Raw genomic sequence first — 18,760 nt, 5'->3', positions numbered from 1 at the left:
TCTACGTGTTGAATTTTGTAAATCTAATGGTTATTCTGAGATCCGTGCTTGTCGACCAATGAATTCCAAGCATTTTTAATATACGTCTTTTATCACATTTCTTCGCCAACGAATTACATTCACGAAGATACATTGTTTTTTTGCACATATTTATTGGTAACAATTACAGACAATTATAGATTCGTAAAAAAAAAACAACACATCATTTCAAAGTTGAAGTATTTTCTTTAGCTGCAAAGGCAAAAAAAAATAAATAAAAAATTCACCACTTTACATGGAATATAAAAGAAATGACAAAAAAAAAAGAAGAAAGAGAAAAAAGAAAAGGCGGCACTATAATGGTTTTTGTGACTGAAAAGGTTAAGCAATCACTACACTACGATTGAACAACTAATTGACACGATACATGGTTCTACTTTTACCTGAGCTGTTGTTTGGTAATTTCGAGTGCCTTTCGTGCAGTTTTAATCGTTTATGCACTCGTCCATCCATTAAATTTGCACTTCTCTGTTAGCACATCCATTTGTTAGTCATACACGTGTTCTTCACTTATCGACGAATCGTTCTCGATAAATTTTACTCGTATATACTTCATCCGTTGGTTAAAATAAATGCATTATAGACTAGCGACAGAAATTCTGTGGCAATATTTCACATCTCAACGACAATCTCGCAACACGCGCAGATGGTCTTCTAAGCAAAGTTTGTTAGAATATAGTGCATGAGTTGGGGAGGAGGGATGGGGGTCGACGTCACTCCCTCCCCAAAGCATCCAGTTTTTGAGCGATAGCTGTAACGGGGCGATATGAATCGGTTCGTCAGCTTTGGGGGTTGTTGCAGAGAGAAGAGAGGAAGAGAGAAGGTGGAGGAGGAGGGGAATCCCAGTTGGGTGTGTCGCAAAGTCCCACAAAGGCTATTTTCGGACGAAAGTTTACCGCTCCTCTCCTACACGCTTTCTGCAAGCTCAGCTTTTGCTGGGGGGGATGGAATAAGGGGATTAGCTTTCGCGGGAACAAAAAACTAAGAGGGGAAAGTCGGGCAGGCTAGGCTTGTCTGAGGCTAGATTATGCGCTTTACCGGGATGCTTAGTAGGTACGAAACCCTCTCGAGTCTTCCCTACCCACTACTACTACTACTACTAGTACTACCACCTACCCACCTTCGAGGAGAGGGAGGCAAGCAGACGTAAGGTGGTGGAGGGACGTTTTGTCTCTCCTAATCCCTTCCCGCCTACGCAACCTAATGGCCGGGATCACTGACTTTTCCGCCGGCGTCATAAATTTCTACTAACTTCCGTTACCGGTACTCGAGGCTACTTCCGGTGCCCCCTCCTTTCCATTCGCTTCAACGGACTTCTCCATCTGCACCTAGAAATCGACGACCACGATCTCGTGGTCAATCGATTTAACACGGATAGCTTGTGTACATCGGGTGGAAATTCGCGTGGTAACCAACCAACTCATTGCAACGTGAGGAAGAAAGAAAGTGTGGAGCTACTGCCGCGAGATTACCTTCATCCGGCTCTCTCCTCTCCTCTCTTTACGCTGCAGTCACGAGTCGCAAGTCCGCTCTCTGCTCATAATTGACTTCCTTTCAACGGCGCTGAACCTCCTCCTCTCTTCTTTTTCCACCCCAACCTTTTTTCATCAGATTCATTTTTCGCCCGCCCCACCATATCCTTCTGGTTGAGTCAGCTGCTTTTGAATGCTGCGCGAATGCGGGTGAAAAATTTTGCAATATTCCGGTATACTTTATGATATATCTGTACTTTGTGCCTTGGAAAAATGACGGGAGGAGCAACGCCGCGTTTCCGTGCCGTGTCTCAGTGCAGGGTGTAAAATACCCTTTTTGGGATTTTAATTCGTACGAGTATAATTTATCGCCTTGCTCGCTCTCTGAGAAAATTATATTTAGGGATGTATGGATGTACGCACAATAAGAATTATTTCCACTTCACGATGGGGGAGGTGGATATTTTCAGTTTTAGGATATTGTACGTATTTCACTATATTATCTGCTTCATCTCATCCCCTTTGCCTCCCCCTTAATTTCGCCATGATGCAACCGCAGAGATTCCTCCTGGGGCGAATGTCGAGATGAGGAGAATTGTATATATAATATATTGTATACAATATGTACATCTCACCTCGCGATTCACGATTCACTCGAGTAATTATGCCAGTCCGTGAGACACACCTGTGCTAACTGTTTCCTGTATTCCGTATTCAAATACCTGTCAAACCATCAGCGAGATTTGATCTGGACGGTGGGAACTGTATGCAAATACACAATGTACAGGTCATGGTGTATAAGTATACGGTGTATTCCAGGAGAACTCTAACGTGAGTCAGTAGGGTGTTCATTTTTTGATTTTTCTTTTTTTTTTTTATCAGGTGCCACTTCAAAAATTTATATATAAAATTATTTAATATTTATATTGATAATTGTCGTTAAACTTGGAAGAAGTGGGAAAATATTTAGAGGTCGTTACCAATTATTGTAATATTTTTTTATCTATTTTTACGTGTACGTCTTACGGATTTGAATATATATTAGTTTATTTTTTTTTGTATTGTGGTTCAATTAATCGTTGACCAATCTACAGCAAACTGCGTCTAACAATTCCGCAGTTTGCTGTCCTCGTCTTTTATCCGAAAGTTTAACCGTCTCGATGAAATTTGGATAACAATTTTTGTTACTCTAATTTCGTTTTCGGTACTGATTTTTCTGAATAATGATTAATTGGACCACGATACGAAAAAAATAAACTAATACATATATATACACGTCCGTAGGGTGTACCGATAAAAATAAATCAAAAATATAACAATAATTGGTAGCGACCTCTAAATATTTTCCTACTTCCTCTAGGTTTTACAAAAAATTTTTTTCCAGTATTTGTCACAAATTTTTCGAGTAACGCCTACAAAAAATTAAGTTAAAACATGAATCACCCTAGTGAGGAGGAGTGTAGCTTGGTTGTCGATGGAAATAATTCTCTATGTTGAAAAGATTTGAGAAATTCGACGTACGAATATATATATCGGTCTCTTAATGTAATACTTTTATAGGTACACGACGAACGAAATGCGTTTGTTTTTATTTCAATCGTTGTACTTCCAGGAGTTCGATAACGTGATTGTAAATTTGCGCAACCCGCTGCTAGACCGAACCATCTGCTCACGGCTCGGATTCTATACGTAACACTGTCTACAGTTTACACCGTTGCCATTATTTGCGCAAGCGGCAATCAATTTCGTATACACGTACACGCCGAATGCGTTGGGGAGTAGCCAGGCCGTTTACTCAGGTACATCCGGCGGCCCTCCGGAGGTAAACAATAAAGGTCCGAGAGCGTAGGGTGGTGGACGTGTATATACGTGTAGGTCGAGTATGGGGATCCTGTCACGTGTTGGACTACACCGCGTTTGGTGGGTTAAAACTTGGACAAAGGGTCGCGGGAAGGGCACGTAGACGCGAACGTGCAAGTCCCATCGGGAGTGGAGCTCCGGACCGAACTGGTAATTGATTTACAGGCCTCCTCCGCACAGGAGAGAAGCCTCGGAGACTTGCCGCGGAGGAGATGGTTCGGCGTTTCTACTCCTCGTCGTCGTCGTCGTCGTCGTCGTCGTCGCGCGACAGCTGCCCGGCCCCGAACATCCCCCATACCCTCCCTTCCAGAACGAGAAATTCCCGGATAGCTGGTAGTGGTGGTGGTGGTGGTGGTGGTGGTGATGCGGGAGAAGGAGCCCGCAATCAAAAAGATATTGTCCCGAGGAACTTTGAGTCAGGCGAGTCGCGGTGTCGATGCGAAGAAAAGAAGTCGCTTACGGAGGTTGGTGAACAGAAATGGGGATGTAGCGAAGGCTACATTTCGAATGGTCACCGTTCGAAAATGATGCATACCCAGAAGAGATTTTGTTGGCTACTGTCTTGACGCTGCCGTCAGACACTGGATTTCATTAGAGACGTGTACAGAGCGAGGCTTCCTGGGTGGTTAAGGTAAACTCAGAAGCTAGTCGACTGTCTTTGCACCATGGCGATAGAGGTGCTGGTACAGTGTCGCCGCTTCGGGGCATTCGAGACCCGAAAGGGTCCGGAGTTTCCTAATCACGTCCGACCGTTAACACCGAACTATTACTCGAGTTTAGCAGTCAGTCCCCTTTTCGCACTCCTTTATAAGCTTATCTCTTCGAAGAAGAAGAAGAAGATTCTACCGTCTTCAAGAAGCGGGATAGAATAAACTCTGACGGTGTTGTTATCTTGGTTGGTTTTTTCACCGACGAACAAACTAACCGGAAATTTGTGGTGGGCATTGTTTTACTATTTTACTATTATCTCGAAACGCGTATTTTACTCGTAGTTTTACTCTCATATTTTGCATAGTGTAAAACCATCCTTGGCAAATTCCACTTTCTTTGATAATTTCAAATATGGTCCAGTCTTGTATGAGAAAATAACTTCCCGGAGATCAAAGAAATTCCACCCGCATCATCTTCTTCTTGTTGTTCTTCTTCTGTTCTGCTTTTATTATACTTTTCATGCTCCTACGCTTCTGCTTGTCCTTATCTATGGTATGTATATGTATATAAAGTATAATACTACTCGCTATCTTATAATTTTTTATTTACACAAAAGTGGACATGTGAAGAGAAGGAGCGATTCGTTGGATGGTCTCGAGTTGAAAGCTGACGGGTGAGAAAGGAGACGAGCAACGAACAGTGGTCGTACAGGGTAATAGGGGGTAGTTGTGTAACGGAATTCTCCCGGTTGTGTTGATTTTACCCTGGAAAGGTGGTGGGGGCTCGAAGGTGGATGGGAAAAGGGTGTTTGCGCCGACGTCCAACTCGAGGTGGCTTACCTCGTGACGCGAAAACAAAAGCAGGTTACCTTTAAATCACGATAAAGCACCCGGTACACGGGACGAAAAGGCGCTGAGAGAAGGGGCGGAGCGACGTCGACGGGCATATACCCAGATAAAAGAGTGTAGGTATATGTATAGAGGGGCAGCGGGGGTTGAGACGCGTGCGCCAATCAGCCGGAAAATTAGGTTACATAAACATCTTTGTTCGCCTTCGCTGCCTCCGTCCTCGGCTTCCACCACCACCATCACTATCGACATTTCTCGACTTGTTCGCAGCCCGGGTTTTCGTCGGTGATCACCGTCTCTTCACCACCCGGTCATTCCAACAATCCCTTTTCCTAATCTTATCTTCCGAACTACGACCCTTCGGCTCAGTCGCCGTTTCGCAGTTGGAATTTGACCCCCTGATACGGTCTTCTTCGCCACGGGTCGATAATCACCGAGATTCTTATGCGTTCTTCTTTGTCCGGTTCTCTTTGAAACTTTTCTTAAGTTCCTGAATTCTGGATGAAAACAAGAGAGTTTCTTATTCTCGTACAGCACCTTATCCTTCTGTTTGTCAAAAGAACCTTTCAGAACAACGAAACTCGTGGCAATACTGATATGGAGAGTCGTAGTTTATCACGGTGTGTCCAGTGGTCCTGGAAGTTCTCGAGTTCCTGGAAATTTCCTTGAATTTTTCTTACACCCTGGAAATATTCTATTTTCAATGTCCTTGACTCACCTGAATATGTCTCGGAGATATTCTTGAATTTGTTACGGATTTTTCATCGGACACCGCGTATCGTACCGTTCGATCAGACAGAGCCGTAAGGCGGTTCCCGTTAACAAGCAACGCGGTTTATCATGATGGAAAATTATTCAAAGATGATCTCTGCGCAGGAGGATATTATACTCTTGTGGATATTACGCCGCGTTATTGTGATACAGAGAGTTTATCCTTGTGACCTGTGCCCCGTCAAAGGAGGTTGGGCTTTCCAGTTGCCTCGGCAACCTCGAGGGTCCCTCCTTGCCCTAACTTTCAAGCACGAACTCTGCCGCCTGGCTCGGTCTCTGGCTTCTCTCGTTGCTCCGTTAACAAGGAGCTAATAGACCCCCCTTGTAATAAGCTTCGTTAATGTATAGACCCGCCGCTAAACAGCTTGAACAATGTACCGGCCTAATATTAAATACAGGAATTTAACAACGAGCGGGCTGAATGTGTAGTGGTGGTTGGTTTACTGCTAGACCAGGATCAACCGCGTGCTACTCGCGTATACGAAGAGAACCGGATACCTACCGTTTGGATTAGCACAAGTGTTCGTCCTCCACCCGCAGCCCCACTTCACTTTCCTACTTCCCCTTTCTTTCCCCTTCGTCCCTCTATACCTGCAGTCTCCAGGGGTCGAACGTACTCCCTCGATGGATTATTTCGCGCGAAAAGATCAAACGATTCGCGATCCAGGTGTGGGAAATTACATAGCCAACGAATACAGGTGTACCTGTACTAGAATCTCATACCTACGTGTCCCGCGCGAGATGATATTTTCATTCCCAGTCGTACGTCGTATTTGCTTTTGAAATTTTACTTTTTCCTCCATTTTCTACGTCAAAGAGACTGCTGACGAGAGTGGATAAATCTACGCAAGTTCCGAGTGCGGGGAGGTGGTGAAAAATGAAATTTTAAATAATCCGCATACAGCGGTTCCAACGTGCGCTGAAGTAATATTCCAACGAATTTAAATCATCCTCGTATCGATTAATGTTGATACATGCGCGTATAATGACGTGATTCGAAAAAAGTAGCGATATTATTCATCTTCTTTTTTTGCGTTTTCACATCCTGTACGTGGTTGCGAAGTATAATCAAGTCGATTGATAGGTTAGACGTACGTTTTTCATTACATTTTCATTTTGTTTTTAGTAATATTTTATATGAAATTTGCATATGATATTTACTCGTGGCTCTCTTCGGCATGGGAAATCAGCTAAAACATTAGATAATTCGATTTTGTAAACATCGACTCGACTGCAGTGCAGAATGTACAATTTTCACTGTTATATGGATGAGACATACGGGTTTTAAGAATCCTCTGGCTGTACCTACGTATTTGTTTGAAATATATAAAAGAACAAGAGAAAACAAATGCTTGGCGCGTTGAATGAAACTTTAAACAATGCGTATATTGTACGTATTGCAGGTATTATTACATATATACACAAACAAATGCGAGAAGATTATAATTAATCATTAGGAAGCCGGGGATAGGTCGACAGTATGAAGTTAAGAAGGAGCGTCATAATTAGCTGTTTAGCAATTAACCTGTCTGAATTAAAATAATAATTCATTGCGAGGGGTAGGTGTATTATATAGCAGGTAGTATTACCTGTTATACAGAGTGAGAGATAACGGCGAGGGGTGAGAGAGGGAGGAAGGAGCGACGGTCTTGTATTAAATTTAATGGCTAGGTTGTGAAACAATCGTGAAAGCAGCGAGTCGTTTTCAACCTTGGAAAGACTCTCGCGTCTCATCCCCCTGTTACTCTATAGTTGCGAGAGGGAGGACGAGAAGCTAATCTCTCTCGCTATTTCTCTCTTTCTCTCCGGATGAATGGCGTCGTCGAGAAGAGAGGAGAAGAGAAGAAAAAGGAGAAGAGAACGGAACCGGCAAAATGAACTTATAGTGGCAACCGCCCACCGTAGCCACAATGACACGGATATGACAAACAGCGGTGGCTACACGGAGAAAACCAACCTCCCGGGTATCTTCCTTCACTCAGTGTCGTTTTTCTCCTCTTGGACGGGGTGAAGACGAAGGATGCCGTACGAGCCGTCTCTTCGGTTGGAAGAGAAAACCTCGCAATTCACCCCCGACCGAGTTCCGCTCGTCTTAATAAGGCGGCAAGCGATTGTTTCGGTAAACGGTGACGAGGAGAGTGACAACGACGTTGAAGTCGAGAGGACGCCGAGCTCGGCTTCACCGTGTAAGTCAGATTTAATATCCTTGAGACGCCGAGACGACGCCGTCTCACTTCCGTACCGTTCTCCCGCCATCATCGTCACGCTGATAACGATTATACCCAAGGTTGCAAGTGTGTAACGAGAACTTCGACGTTACGCGCAAAAAGTGATCATTTTCTAATGATCGCGGGACGGATCGTCGTTGACGAATATAAACATCACCGGTTGGAAGGTAAATTTATGGAAGTTTACTCAAAGCCTTCGGGAAAATTTTACAGGTGGTTTGTTGAACCATCTCCTCGGGCGTTGGAAATGAACTGCTAAAACAACAGCACGGATATAACTTTGAGATGGTGAACGTCAGTTTCACGGCTCGATCATCTCGCGTACGAGGTACTCCGAACATGTGCAGGTTTCCAGATGCACGTTTGATTTCTGGTTAGCTTTGCCTAGAAGAATCGAAACTGTACCTACTACCCTCAGCTTTCAGCTGTTTGGTGCCAGTTTCAAAGCACTCGGTGCCTCTCTATACACACGTTGGTGAAAAGACGATGCTGACGATGATGATGATGATGATGACGATGATGGTGATGACGATGACGATGATGATCCAATGTCATCGTATCGCGGTTTCTACCGTGTAAATTGTGGTCGACATATGGTGGCATTCCAACGGTGTATCTCTCGCTTCGTTTGAAACCTAAATCCCTTTGAGGATTACCGTAGTTTACGTGTCGAATGGTACAACCTGCGGTATGAGTTCCCGTAGGCAACGACGCGTGTAATTCAACGTTACTATGTAGTGGTGGATAATTATTTATATACCAGTTTGATGCTCATGCTCATGATATAATGTACAGCTTTCTTGGTTAAGAAAGAAGCTTTATGGTTAAAAAGAAAGCTTTCACTTGAACCTTTTCCAGATAGTCCTTTGGTAAATGTGGCGGCATGGTTTTTTTTTTTACTTCAATCTTGCGTTAATATTTATACTCAATTCTTAGAACAAAGAATAATTTAGCGTTCAATCAGCGTAATTAATTAGTTGATCGAATTGGCTCATAACTTGTAATACCACCTTTCAACTTCGGTAGAGTGTTTCTCCGTACCTGTGATCATTTGTCGAGTCGAGAGTCAAGAGGGTGCAAATTACTGCCTGATATAACTTGTATCTTTCGAGCCAAAGTAAACTCGTTGGATATTAATCAGCTTATATACCTCGAAACTTACGGTTATGACGCGATTAGCGAGCGGTTTCGTCCTTTCGTCTGATTATATCACAGTGTCGCAGTATCAGATTCGTATTCTCTGCTAGAACCGACCTCGTACAAGTATTCGCATACCAGACTAGACTACTCTGTAGAATAATCCCTTGGTAAATAATATCAGCGTTGCTTTTGTTAAGGCTGAAAACCCTCCTGCAACCATTTAGAAACGAAATTTCGAACAAACTGAGAGAAGAGCAGGTCAGATCCGGGCTGCGTTTTCAACGAGGAGTAGTGAGCTGTCACGTTTCACCGTGACTTACATCCCTGGCTTTTCGAGATATAGCTACAACTGCACAGGTTACACAAACCTCCCAAGAACCAGCGCAGGACGTCGACTATAACCAACATTTTGAGCAATATTTCTAAGCCGCCGGAGGGTTGTTTGGCTTCTTCCGTTTTACTTCTCCGCCTCCTCTCCTTGCGGCCTGTAACGTTCCACCTACCTACCCATGTACTTACCTTATACCTCTTATATTACTCCGCGTATAAACGTAGACCATGATGTAACGCGCTGCGAACTTGGTGTGTACTAAACACTCGTGAGTGTGCGAAATGTCGCCAAAGTTGTGGGTTTAATATGACGTCGTACCTTATACTTGCGAAGCTTGCAACGGTTTAACCGCGTTCATATCAGACCTGCACTCTTGCTCCAAGGTAGACGCTGTACTCTCTTTCTCTCTCTCTCTCTCTCTCTCTCTCTCTCTCTCTCTCTCTCACTTTTACCGCAGGGTGAATGCGTTATTGGTTTGATCGAAGTTGTCGCCCCCTACCCTTATCACCAAGCGAATCAAGAATTTGATGGAAATTGGCGGTTGTAGCGAGCGAAACGAACGAGGGGCTTCGGCAGTAGCTGGAGCTTTGGAGTTTCGGTAGTCCGAAATGCCTGTTCAGAACCAAACCGAATACCGCCCCCCGCCCCTCCCGGAGTTGGGCGTCGAGGCGTCAATTTCCGGTAATTCGGAGCTTTTGATTAAAGCGCAAAATCACTTCCCCCGCCCACCTCTTCTTTCTCCTCTTTCTCCGCCGCGTCTCCGCGTGAAATTGAAGGTGCCGAATTTTAATTCACCTGCAGGAGATGAAAAATAATCGACAGACTGCGAGCTGCGGGACATGATTGATAGAATATTACACCAAGGGCTGCGTGAGAAAAGTAACGTAAGACTTTTCTGGAGAACGATAAAACGCTACGATTAACTGCTAGTCCTTCGAGAGAAACGGGATTTGTACATGAAAAAGTTGGAGCAGACGAGAGAAGAAAAATTAAAACAGCCCAAGTCGAGCAGCACTGTAAAGTCGTCTGCGGGGTTGGAGTAAAGTTGTGCGTACAAGTACGACTTACTTGGAGTACAGAAGTGTGTAAGAACGGTAAGATTAGCGAAAGAAAAAATAACGACAGTGGGTTAAGGATGATTCGATCGAAACTGTTCTAAACCAACTGTTCGATTTGCGTATTGATGAAATATTTTTAAGCATTTGAAATACTTTCCTGAGCTATTTCAAGTTCAGGTTCGATTCGTACAGTGACGACGAACGATAGGCACAAAGGTCAGTCACTCCTGCAGTGCGGCCCTTCATTAATTTACGTACCTTGACTGCCATGCTCTCGGTACGTGTGAGTAAATTGAATTATAATTTATAATAAAGAGAAACGTTGCCTCGGCTCCCTTTAAGTTCAACCCCAGCACAGTAGGTTATTTCTTCGCTGCAGGTACCAGTGGAGGAGGCGCGAGGTTGTAAACAACAGACCCAAGTCGAAGAGTTCCTTTGCCACTTTTAACGACCCCTCAACCGGCTCCGCTCCTCCTTAACGAACAAAGTTCGTATCGTTCCAGACCCTCCCCGGCCCCGCATTCACCATTCTACATTCACCATTCACCATCTAAACCCTGGTTATTAATCCACAAATTTAAACCCCGCTGTGCGTAAGTACCGCGTAAGCGACCACCCCCCCCCCCCCCCTCACTATTTCTCTTTCTCTCTCTTTCTCATTACCTCCCGCGTGCAGCAATGTAGGTACACGTCAAACATTCAATATGCACTCAAGCACGTGCGTGTGTATGTACATCGGGGTGGCTGATTTTACAACTTCTTTTTTTTTCTTTTTTTTTTTTATTTCAAAGTGCTACTCGAAATATTTACGACAAATACTGGGAAAAAAAGAAAATTGTCGTTAAACTTGGAAGAAGTAGGAAAATATTTAGAAGTCGTTACCAATTATTGTAATAGTTTTTTTTTTTATCTATTTTAGTTTATTTTAATTTTTTTTGTATCGCGGTTCAATTTTACGACAATCTTTGTTTCTCAGTATTTGTCACAAATGTTTCGAAGGTGCCTTAAAAGGAAAGGAAAAAAAAGTTTGAAAACGAACATGTACAATGTACGTGTATTGTATATGTGGCAGCGGATGCCGGGATCTCTCCGCACGGACGGACATCGGTTCAAATTCGATTTAAATTGCAGGGTATCTGGTATATACCTATTGTCATGTTATACATATATGCATATACATATAGTAGGTTCCACGTTGAATCCGCATCGACGTGCCGCGGTTCGAATCCGGATGACAGCCCTTATCTGTTGGCTACCGGATGTGGATGGTGCTTTTTTTTTCCCCCCTTTATTCAGATTTTATTTTCTTTTTTCTCCCTCTTTTCATCCAAATACCGTAAATGTTTTGAATACATACATACGTGAATCTGTCGTCGGCTTGTTGCAGAACTGCGGCGCAAGAGTCAGAAAGCTGCCACAGGTTGCAGTCGCCTTTCCTATCTAAACTCTGGTTTAATTAGAAATTTTGTTTAACTTTACGGTACGTTATGCTTGCTGCTTCACACATGTCGTACACAGAATGTTTAATTTCTCTGTAACGCGGTTGCAGCGTGCGGACGTTGAAAATTTAATTACTTACATGCTTTTGAAATTCTCAAATATATATACATATAGTACACTGTACAAGGGTGTCGGAATGAACGATCGGGGGATCTTTTTGCTGCTGGATTTGATCACGTATAAATTAAATTCAAGATGTAAAATTTGTCGATTTTTTTCTTTTCTCTTTCTTTTAAAGTACGGATTGAAAGAACGAAAAAAATCTCTTCCTCCACCCATGTCACGTTCCATTTGTTCTATTCGTTAAACCGTAATGAAATTTGTATTACGAGTTACAAAATCTGATCATTTTACGAAGCACACTAATCGAGGAATGGAAATGTGTACATAGAGTGATTTCATTTCTGAAAGCTTGTCGTCAGTTGTTCAAAATTGATAAGAACGAGGAGGAACCTCTTTGAATAAAGTCAGGGGCGCCTGGCACGTTGGTGCTCTGCCAAATGAAAATGGGTGGTTTCAGGTATGTTTGAATACTCGAGACGACGAGGAGTGTGGATGCAGCTGAGCGAGGATGAGATTTGGAAAAGGTACACGACTATTCTCGTTCTCATTAAGCGATCGGAGGTCGGCCGTCAGTCGAGAGAGGAAAACGCGCCTTGCCTTGAGATGCCGTGGCGTGGGTGTCGCGTTATTGTTCGCTTTGTCTTGTATTCACGTGGCACTGCTGCTGCTTCTGTTTCTGTCCCGGAGTCGGGTAGCAGCTTTCATTAGGACGGGAGACATTGTTTCCTAACCACTCCATAAGGTATTACGATCCCTGAAATGTGCCGACCCGGGATGTAAACTTGAATTTATATTAGGGCGGTCCGTGAAAAGGTCATTTTTGAGTTTCGATCGGCTCGCTCTCCGAATCGGCATCACGTAATTTAAAAATAATTCTCTAATTTTTTTAAATTTTTATCACGACTTTAATTCGTGCTCCAAAGAGGGTGGACATCAAATCTAACCAAGGGATTTTGATGAAATTTGGTTTACGGGGGTTTTTTATGATCGCTGATTACGAATCTGAACTCAAACTTTGAAAATTCAAAGTGGTGGATCCAATATGGTGGACCCCAACTCGAAAGGCACTTGATATTGCCGTGTTGAATACACCGTTTTAAATTTTGTAATTTCGAGTTCATATTTATAATTAGCGATCTCAAAATCCCCCGATGATCGGGTTTTATCGAAATCAAATGAGTTTGGATTTCGCTGCACCATATTTGGGACACGGGTTAAAGTTGAGATGAAATGATGAAAAAATTAGGACATTATTTTTGAATTATTTGAAGCTGATTTGGCGGGCTCACCGATCGAAATTCAAAAATGTCCTTTTTAAGGACCACCCTAATATATATAACATGTATAACTTTTACGATAATGTTCAGGTGTAGTGGATTTTTTATACGAATGAATTACGTGTAATTACCTGTTGCTGTTACAACTGATTTCCAATCTCATTCACGGTACCACCCCGCGCTCATTCTTCTTATACAACCCTCCCCTCTTGTGTTATTTTACAATCGCGAATCTTACGTGAGCTTCGCAATCCTTCAGACAACATTGCGACAGACACGTGAAAGTAATTCAAACGACGTTTCTGTCTTTCTTGTTTCAGATACACCCTCTTTCGCAATAACGAGACTACCCGGTTTTGGGATTCCGATCGTCGAGGGTATGTCGATCAGCCTGAAGTGCGAGGTGGATAGTAATCCGAGTAGCGTGCCCGTCTGGCAACGTGGTAAGTTCCGAATACGACCTATAAAAACATACCCACCGAAACGGTAAAGAAATACAGGGTTTGTACGCGCGGCGAAAAACCTGGACAACCGGGAAATGTCAGGGGATTTCGAAAATAATACTGGAATTTTGAGTTCATGGAAGAAGTAAACTCGTTTTTATACAAAGTGCCGTCGATCTTGAGAAAAAAAAAAAAAATTGTACCTCAAAGTTTTATTTCGTCGCATCGCTTCATACATTTTACGCGTACAACTACTTCATACCAAACCTTCTTTCTTTTCCTTTTCTTACGTGAAATCGCAGGCCGTTGTTTGTAAATTGACAGTCAGACGGTAAGTAGTTTGCCAGGTAATATCGAAGGTGTTTGTATTAACGTGTAAAAAAAGAACAAACAAAAAAAAATTGTCGTTAACGAGCGGCGATACTTCGTGAAAGATTACCGGACGAAATCATATTTTTAGACTGAAATACGCGAAAAATGTCCGGTGATTTCCAATTCGAAAAAGCGTACGAACCCTGAATTATTACATGAATGGAAAAAAATGGCGAAGAAGAAACGTCGACGACGGACAAACGAGATCTCATCACACATGCTAAAAAGTATGTAGCAGGTACATGCAAGGGGTCGAATTGCGGTTGAGCAAGTCATAAAATCGACTCGTAAACTCTCGCACGAGCGGAGACTCGTTTAATAATACTTCTCTCCTTCTCTTTCTCTCCCTCTTTTTCACACTCTCTTTCTCTCTCTCTCTCTCTCCGGGGATTTAACTTATTCATGTATGCGCAATCTGTATATTACGGCACATATGGCGTGTCGAATTTTCGAACAGGATTTCATATACCAGCAGCAGCAACAGCAACAGCAGCAGCAGCCTGCAGGCAGATGAAACTGTTTAATGATTTTCGAAGCATATTCAGTTTATATATTGGGGAAAATGAATTTTTGACACTGCTGATATTCGCGATCACTTTGTACAGAAACGTTGTTCTACGGTATAGTCGTGCAAGTTAATTATTGCGCGTGAAAATGGTGGTAAAAAAAAAAAAGAAAAAAACAAAAAACATTTTTAGCCGCGTCGATGCCGGAGTATAATATAAAACCATGCGAAATTGCCAACTCTGGTAAACTAAGTTAAAACCGATTACCTACGGAAATGAAATTTTTAAAGAAAATAACAATAAATGAATAAAAAACCGATCAGCGCCAATTAATTTTATTCCCATTGGAATAAATTCCAACCGTGTGTACCGATATTGTAAAATATGATCGTGGCGAGCGAGGAGAAGAGAAGAGCGATCGATCTATCGGTTCGCGTGTCGTACAAGGATAATATTTGATAACTGATATTTCACGTATTCCGGAAGTATTAAATGTATTTACAAATATATACGGTGATACCCACGTATAGATAAATACCTAAAATAATCCGTGCGTTGGTCTGGATCAATGAAATAAAATAATTCAATGCATGTATCGTTAGTAGGGCGAAAAGAAAAAGCTTAATAAAAAAAATAAAATAAAAATGTACAACTCGAGAGGAATTTGAAATGGAAGTATAAACGAAGAAGCCGAGAAAGAGGATCTTACAGGAGGATGAACGCGAAGCGAGGCTTTGAAAAATAATGTCATTCGTTTAGATTCAGGTGAAAATCAATCAAACGTTGGTTACGTATACAAATATATATATATATGTATGTAGACGAACGTTGTTCAATATCGAAACGGGTTCTTACTCAGCCCGGTGATGTGAATACTCGTATCGTACCCGGGATCAAGTATAAGTTGTTTGTAGTTACGGTTTGACGATCGAGAGAGGAAATTTTCACCTTCGTTCGGTCACACTTGCGCCTGTGTAACGTTACGCGTCTCTTGAGTCGATCAAATGGATTTTCTCGCGAAGAAGGGGGAAAGAGACTCTCCGCTACTCGGCTTCCACATAAAACACACCGGGGTCTGGGGGTGAGGTGTGCCATGGACATTAACCCAGATTCCTCCCCGACAAGGGAGGAAAAGCGGAGGGTAAAACCGACGCCGATACGCGTCCACTTGTCCCCGTAATATGGGAATTGTACGGGGGCGCGAGGCGAAAGCAACCCTGGTCTTTTTCACCCTCACGGTGTGACACGCCGCACCGTGTACACCAGAAAAAGTATACTTCTTTATCTAGCGGCACTTATTTACCGCGGTTAATGGCACTTTATCATTGGCACCCGTTAAATTAGCTAACAACGAGAACGTTTCAACGCGTCGTTGTATAATGCAAGACCGACCGCAAGCTTTTTCGCACAAGATTATTATATGTATCGCGTTACGGTGTCGCCGCTTCGTTGCGGTGAAAAATGTTGAAGAAAATTCATACCAATTTTTCTTTCTCTTTTCTATTTTTTTATTTTTTATTTTTTTTTTTTATCTCTGTATTCTCATCCCGTTTTTGCTTCTTTTCGTGGAGATTGAGGTATAGGTATAATAATAATAATAATCATAATGATGATGATGATAATACGCTTTTCTACCGTTCGAACAATCGGCTACAAACGAACCGAAAAAACGAGGTATTCATTCGGTGATCGCGGAGAGGAAGCAGGAATTTTTTTCTTCTTTTTTTATTTTTACTTTCTATTTTTTCTTATCTTATTAATACTCGTTCAACCGTTAAGGAACGAATTGTTCGCCAATCGTGCAGAATTTTCAACGCTGTATTATCGCGGTAAACAACATGTATGTATATCGTGTCGGGCGCACATACCGCGGTTCACGTACTGCGAAAGATAAATTGCCAAATTACGATTTACGTTGTAAGAGAATAAGAAAAAGAAAAAAGAGAGGGGATAGGTACGAATAAAAATTGGATATTGAATGTAATGATCGAGTTCCGATTGTCGGCGGTAAAAGAAGCAAAGAAAGAAAGAAAGAAAGAAAGAAAGAAATGGGAGAAGTAAATTTCATTTATTTAAGGGAGGGAGAAAAACAGATGACGGATGGATGATAGCAGTGATTCATACTGACTTCTTCCATTCATTGAACAGTCCGGCTATGAATAGGCTATCAAGATCGTTCGAACTTTGTTCAACCCACGAGGACGATTCGTTCCCCGGTCCTCGGTGTTAGGTCATCTATAATCTAGATATATATATATATATATGTATACACGTGCATAGAACGAAGAGCGCGAGAGTATGAAAAGTGTATAATATTATAGGAATGGGACAGTGGAATAAAGAAATTCCTCAACAGGGTTGCAGGCAGCCGCCGTCGTTGTTATATACATACATATATATACATATATATTATATTATATATATATATCGGGCTTGCGGATTGCCGGAGAGCCGCGGGGTAAAAAAAGGATATTAAAGTATTTTAATTGCACTGGATCTCGCTAGGGGTGAGGATTTATTTGAAACGAACCGTTTCGCTCTATGAATGGGGATTAAGTTGATCCCCCCCCTCTCCGGACGGCCGCCGCGGCGGCGAGCTGATCCCTTTTCCCCCTTTCCCTTTTCCCTTTTCCCTTCCTCGTTCCTCGAACCGCAAACCGCTGCAGATTCCGCTCTTCACTTTGCCGCTGCACCCGATATTTAATTGGATATTTAATGGAACGGTTAACGCCGGTATATCAGAATGAAATAATATAATGTAACGCCGTTGCACGCCTCAACTTCTAGCGCCTTGTTTTTCCTTTTTTTACTTTTCTTCTTTTACTGACCTCTGCGAAATCGGAATTCAATATTGTCATATTATTATTACGGTGCAGGTTGGATTGTACATTTATAGATATGTATATATATACATATATATCTCGATTCTTCATCGCGTATAGTCGGGTGATTTAATTTCACCGTTACCACCCTCGTTTATGGTAGGGGTATGTCGCTTCCCCGTCGCCGAGTCAATAAAGAAATTGAAAATACCCGGGTATAATACGGATATCCGCAAAGCTTATACCGCCTTACATAATACAATACTCTCGACTGGAAGGATGCGCGAGCATTCGCCTGTAATAAAGAGAGACCAGCACATGTATATACATGCACGCGTACAAGGCTCGAGCCAAAAGTCGTTTCGTTCTTCCGATTCTTATTCCTCCTTTGAATTCGGCCCTCCGTTTGTTTCCTCGCCAAATTGCACCCGCCTCTACCGCTTTTACCTACTTTATCATTCTCATACTTTATACTTATTTTCTTCCGTCTTCCTGCGTATATGCTACGCGAAATAACGCACGATGTCGAGGGGGCGGAGTTCGCTCATCCGACTTTCCAAATCTAATCTTCGAAAACGTGTGACGTAATCGTAAACGATATTTATCGCTGGAGGGGTGACACAATTATGGTGGGGAACAAACGAGCAATAAATTTTGATTTTCTTCGGTTACCTTTCCTTCTTCCTGTAACCGCTGTTGCTCTCGCTTGTTCTTTCGCTACCGTTTTCTTGCAACTCCACCATCGTTTAGCTTCTTTGCTACCGACAAGTTAATTTAAATTACAATCAGCGCTTGTCTGTCTGCCGAGTCACCGGCTAACGTAAGGCTTCTGCCTTTTCGTTGTATCGTTACGAAGTTTCTAATATTTTCTATTCTCTTTCCGATCGTATTTGTATTTTCTTGGTTGCATCGCGTGATTCCAGTTCTTGTGCTAATCATGGTACACGGCTTTTAGTTGCTTTTAGAGGCGGATGAGCTTAGAAGAGGATCAAAACACCAGGATATATTTATTATTTTATCGGTATTTGTTTCAGACGACGGTCCACCACCAGTCGAACAAACCGACGACGGGTGGTTGAACTTCACGAAGATAACGAGGGCGGAGAGCGGATGGTACAAATGCTACACCCGACATATGCTTGGGATTTTTACTAGCATAGGATACTTCCTGAACGTTCGCTGTGAGTACGCTTGTTATTCGCCCCTGTCAGGGAATTTTTTGAAGAGTTTACGGATTTTTTAAAAAGCCTTGTCATAAAATTGAGATGCTATTGTCGTGAGAATTTTTCTCATCTTCCTCTTCACGATCATGCGTGTCATGGTTTTAACGTGTCAATTTTATCCCTCTCATCTACGGTTAAAAATTTAAGACAACCTGA

The 18,760-nt window shown here is 42.5% G+C and overlaps 1 protein-coding gene across 3 annotated transcripts in view; it reads left to right on the top strand.

Annotated features, from left to right (window-relative positions):
• The window catches only part of LOC124308961 (hemicentin-2), a 162,578-nt gene that overhangs the window by 100,156 nt on the left and 43,662 nt on the right, over window positions 1–18,760 (top strand). For all 3 annotated transcript variants that reach the window (XM_046772156.1, XM_046772157.1, XM_046772155.1), the window contains exons 6-7: window positions 13,559–13,681; window positions 18,416–18,562. In XM_046772156.1, the coding sequence (XP_046628112.1) occupies window positions 13,559–13,681; window positions 18,416–18,562 (270 nt within the window). The remainder of the gene's footprint in view (window positions 1–13,558; window positions 13,682–18,415; window positions 18,563–18,760) is intronic.

Source organism: Neodiprion virginianus, chromosome 7, assembly GCF_021901495.1.
Source record: "Neodiprion virginianus isolate iyNeoVirg1 chromosome 7, iyNeoVirg1.1, whole genome shotgun sequence".
Lineage (NCBI taxonomy): Eukaryota > Metazoa > Arthropoda > Insecta > Hymenoptera > Diprionidae > Neodiprion > Neodiprion virginianus.
Note: the sequence above shows the minus strand (reverse complement) of the source record. Positions and strands in the feature narration are given on the sequence as shown.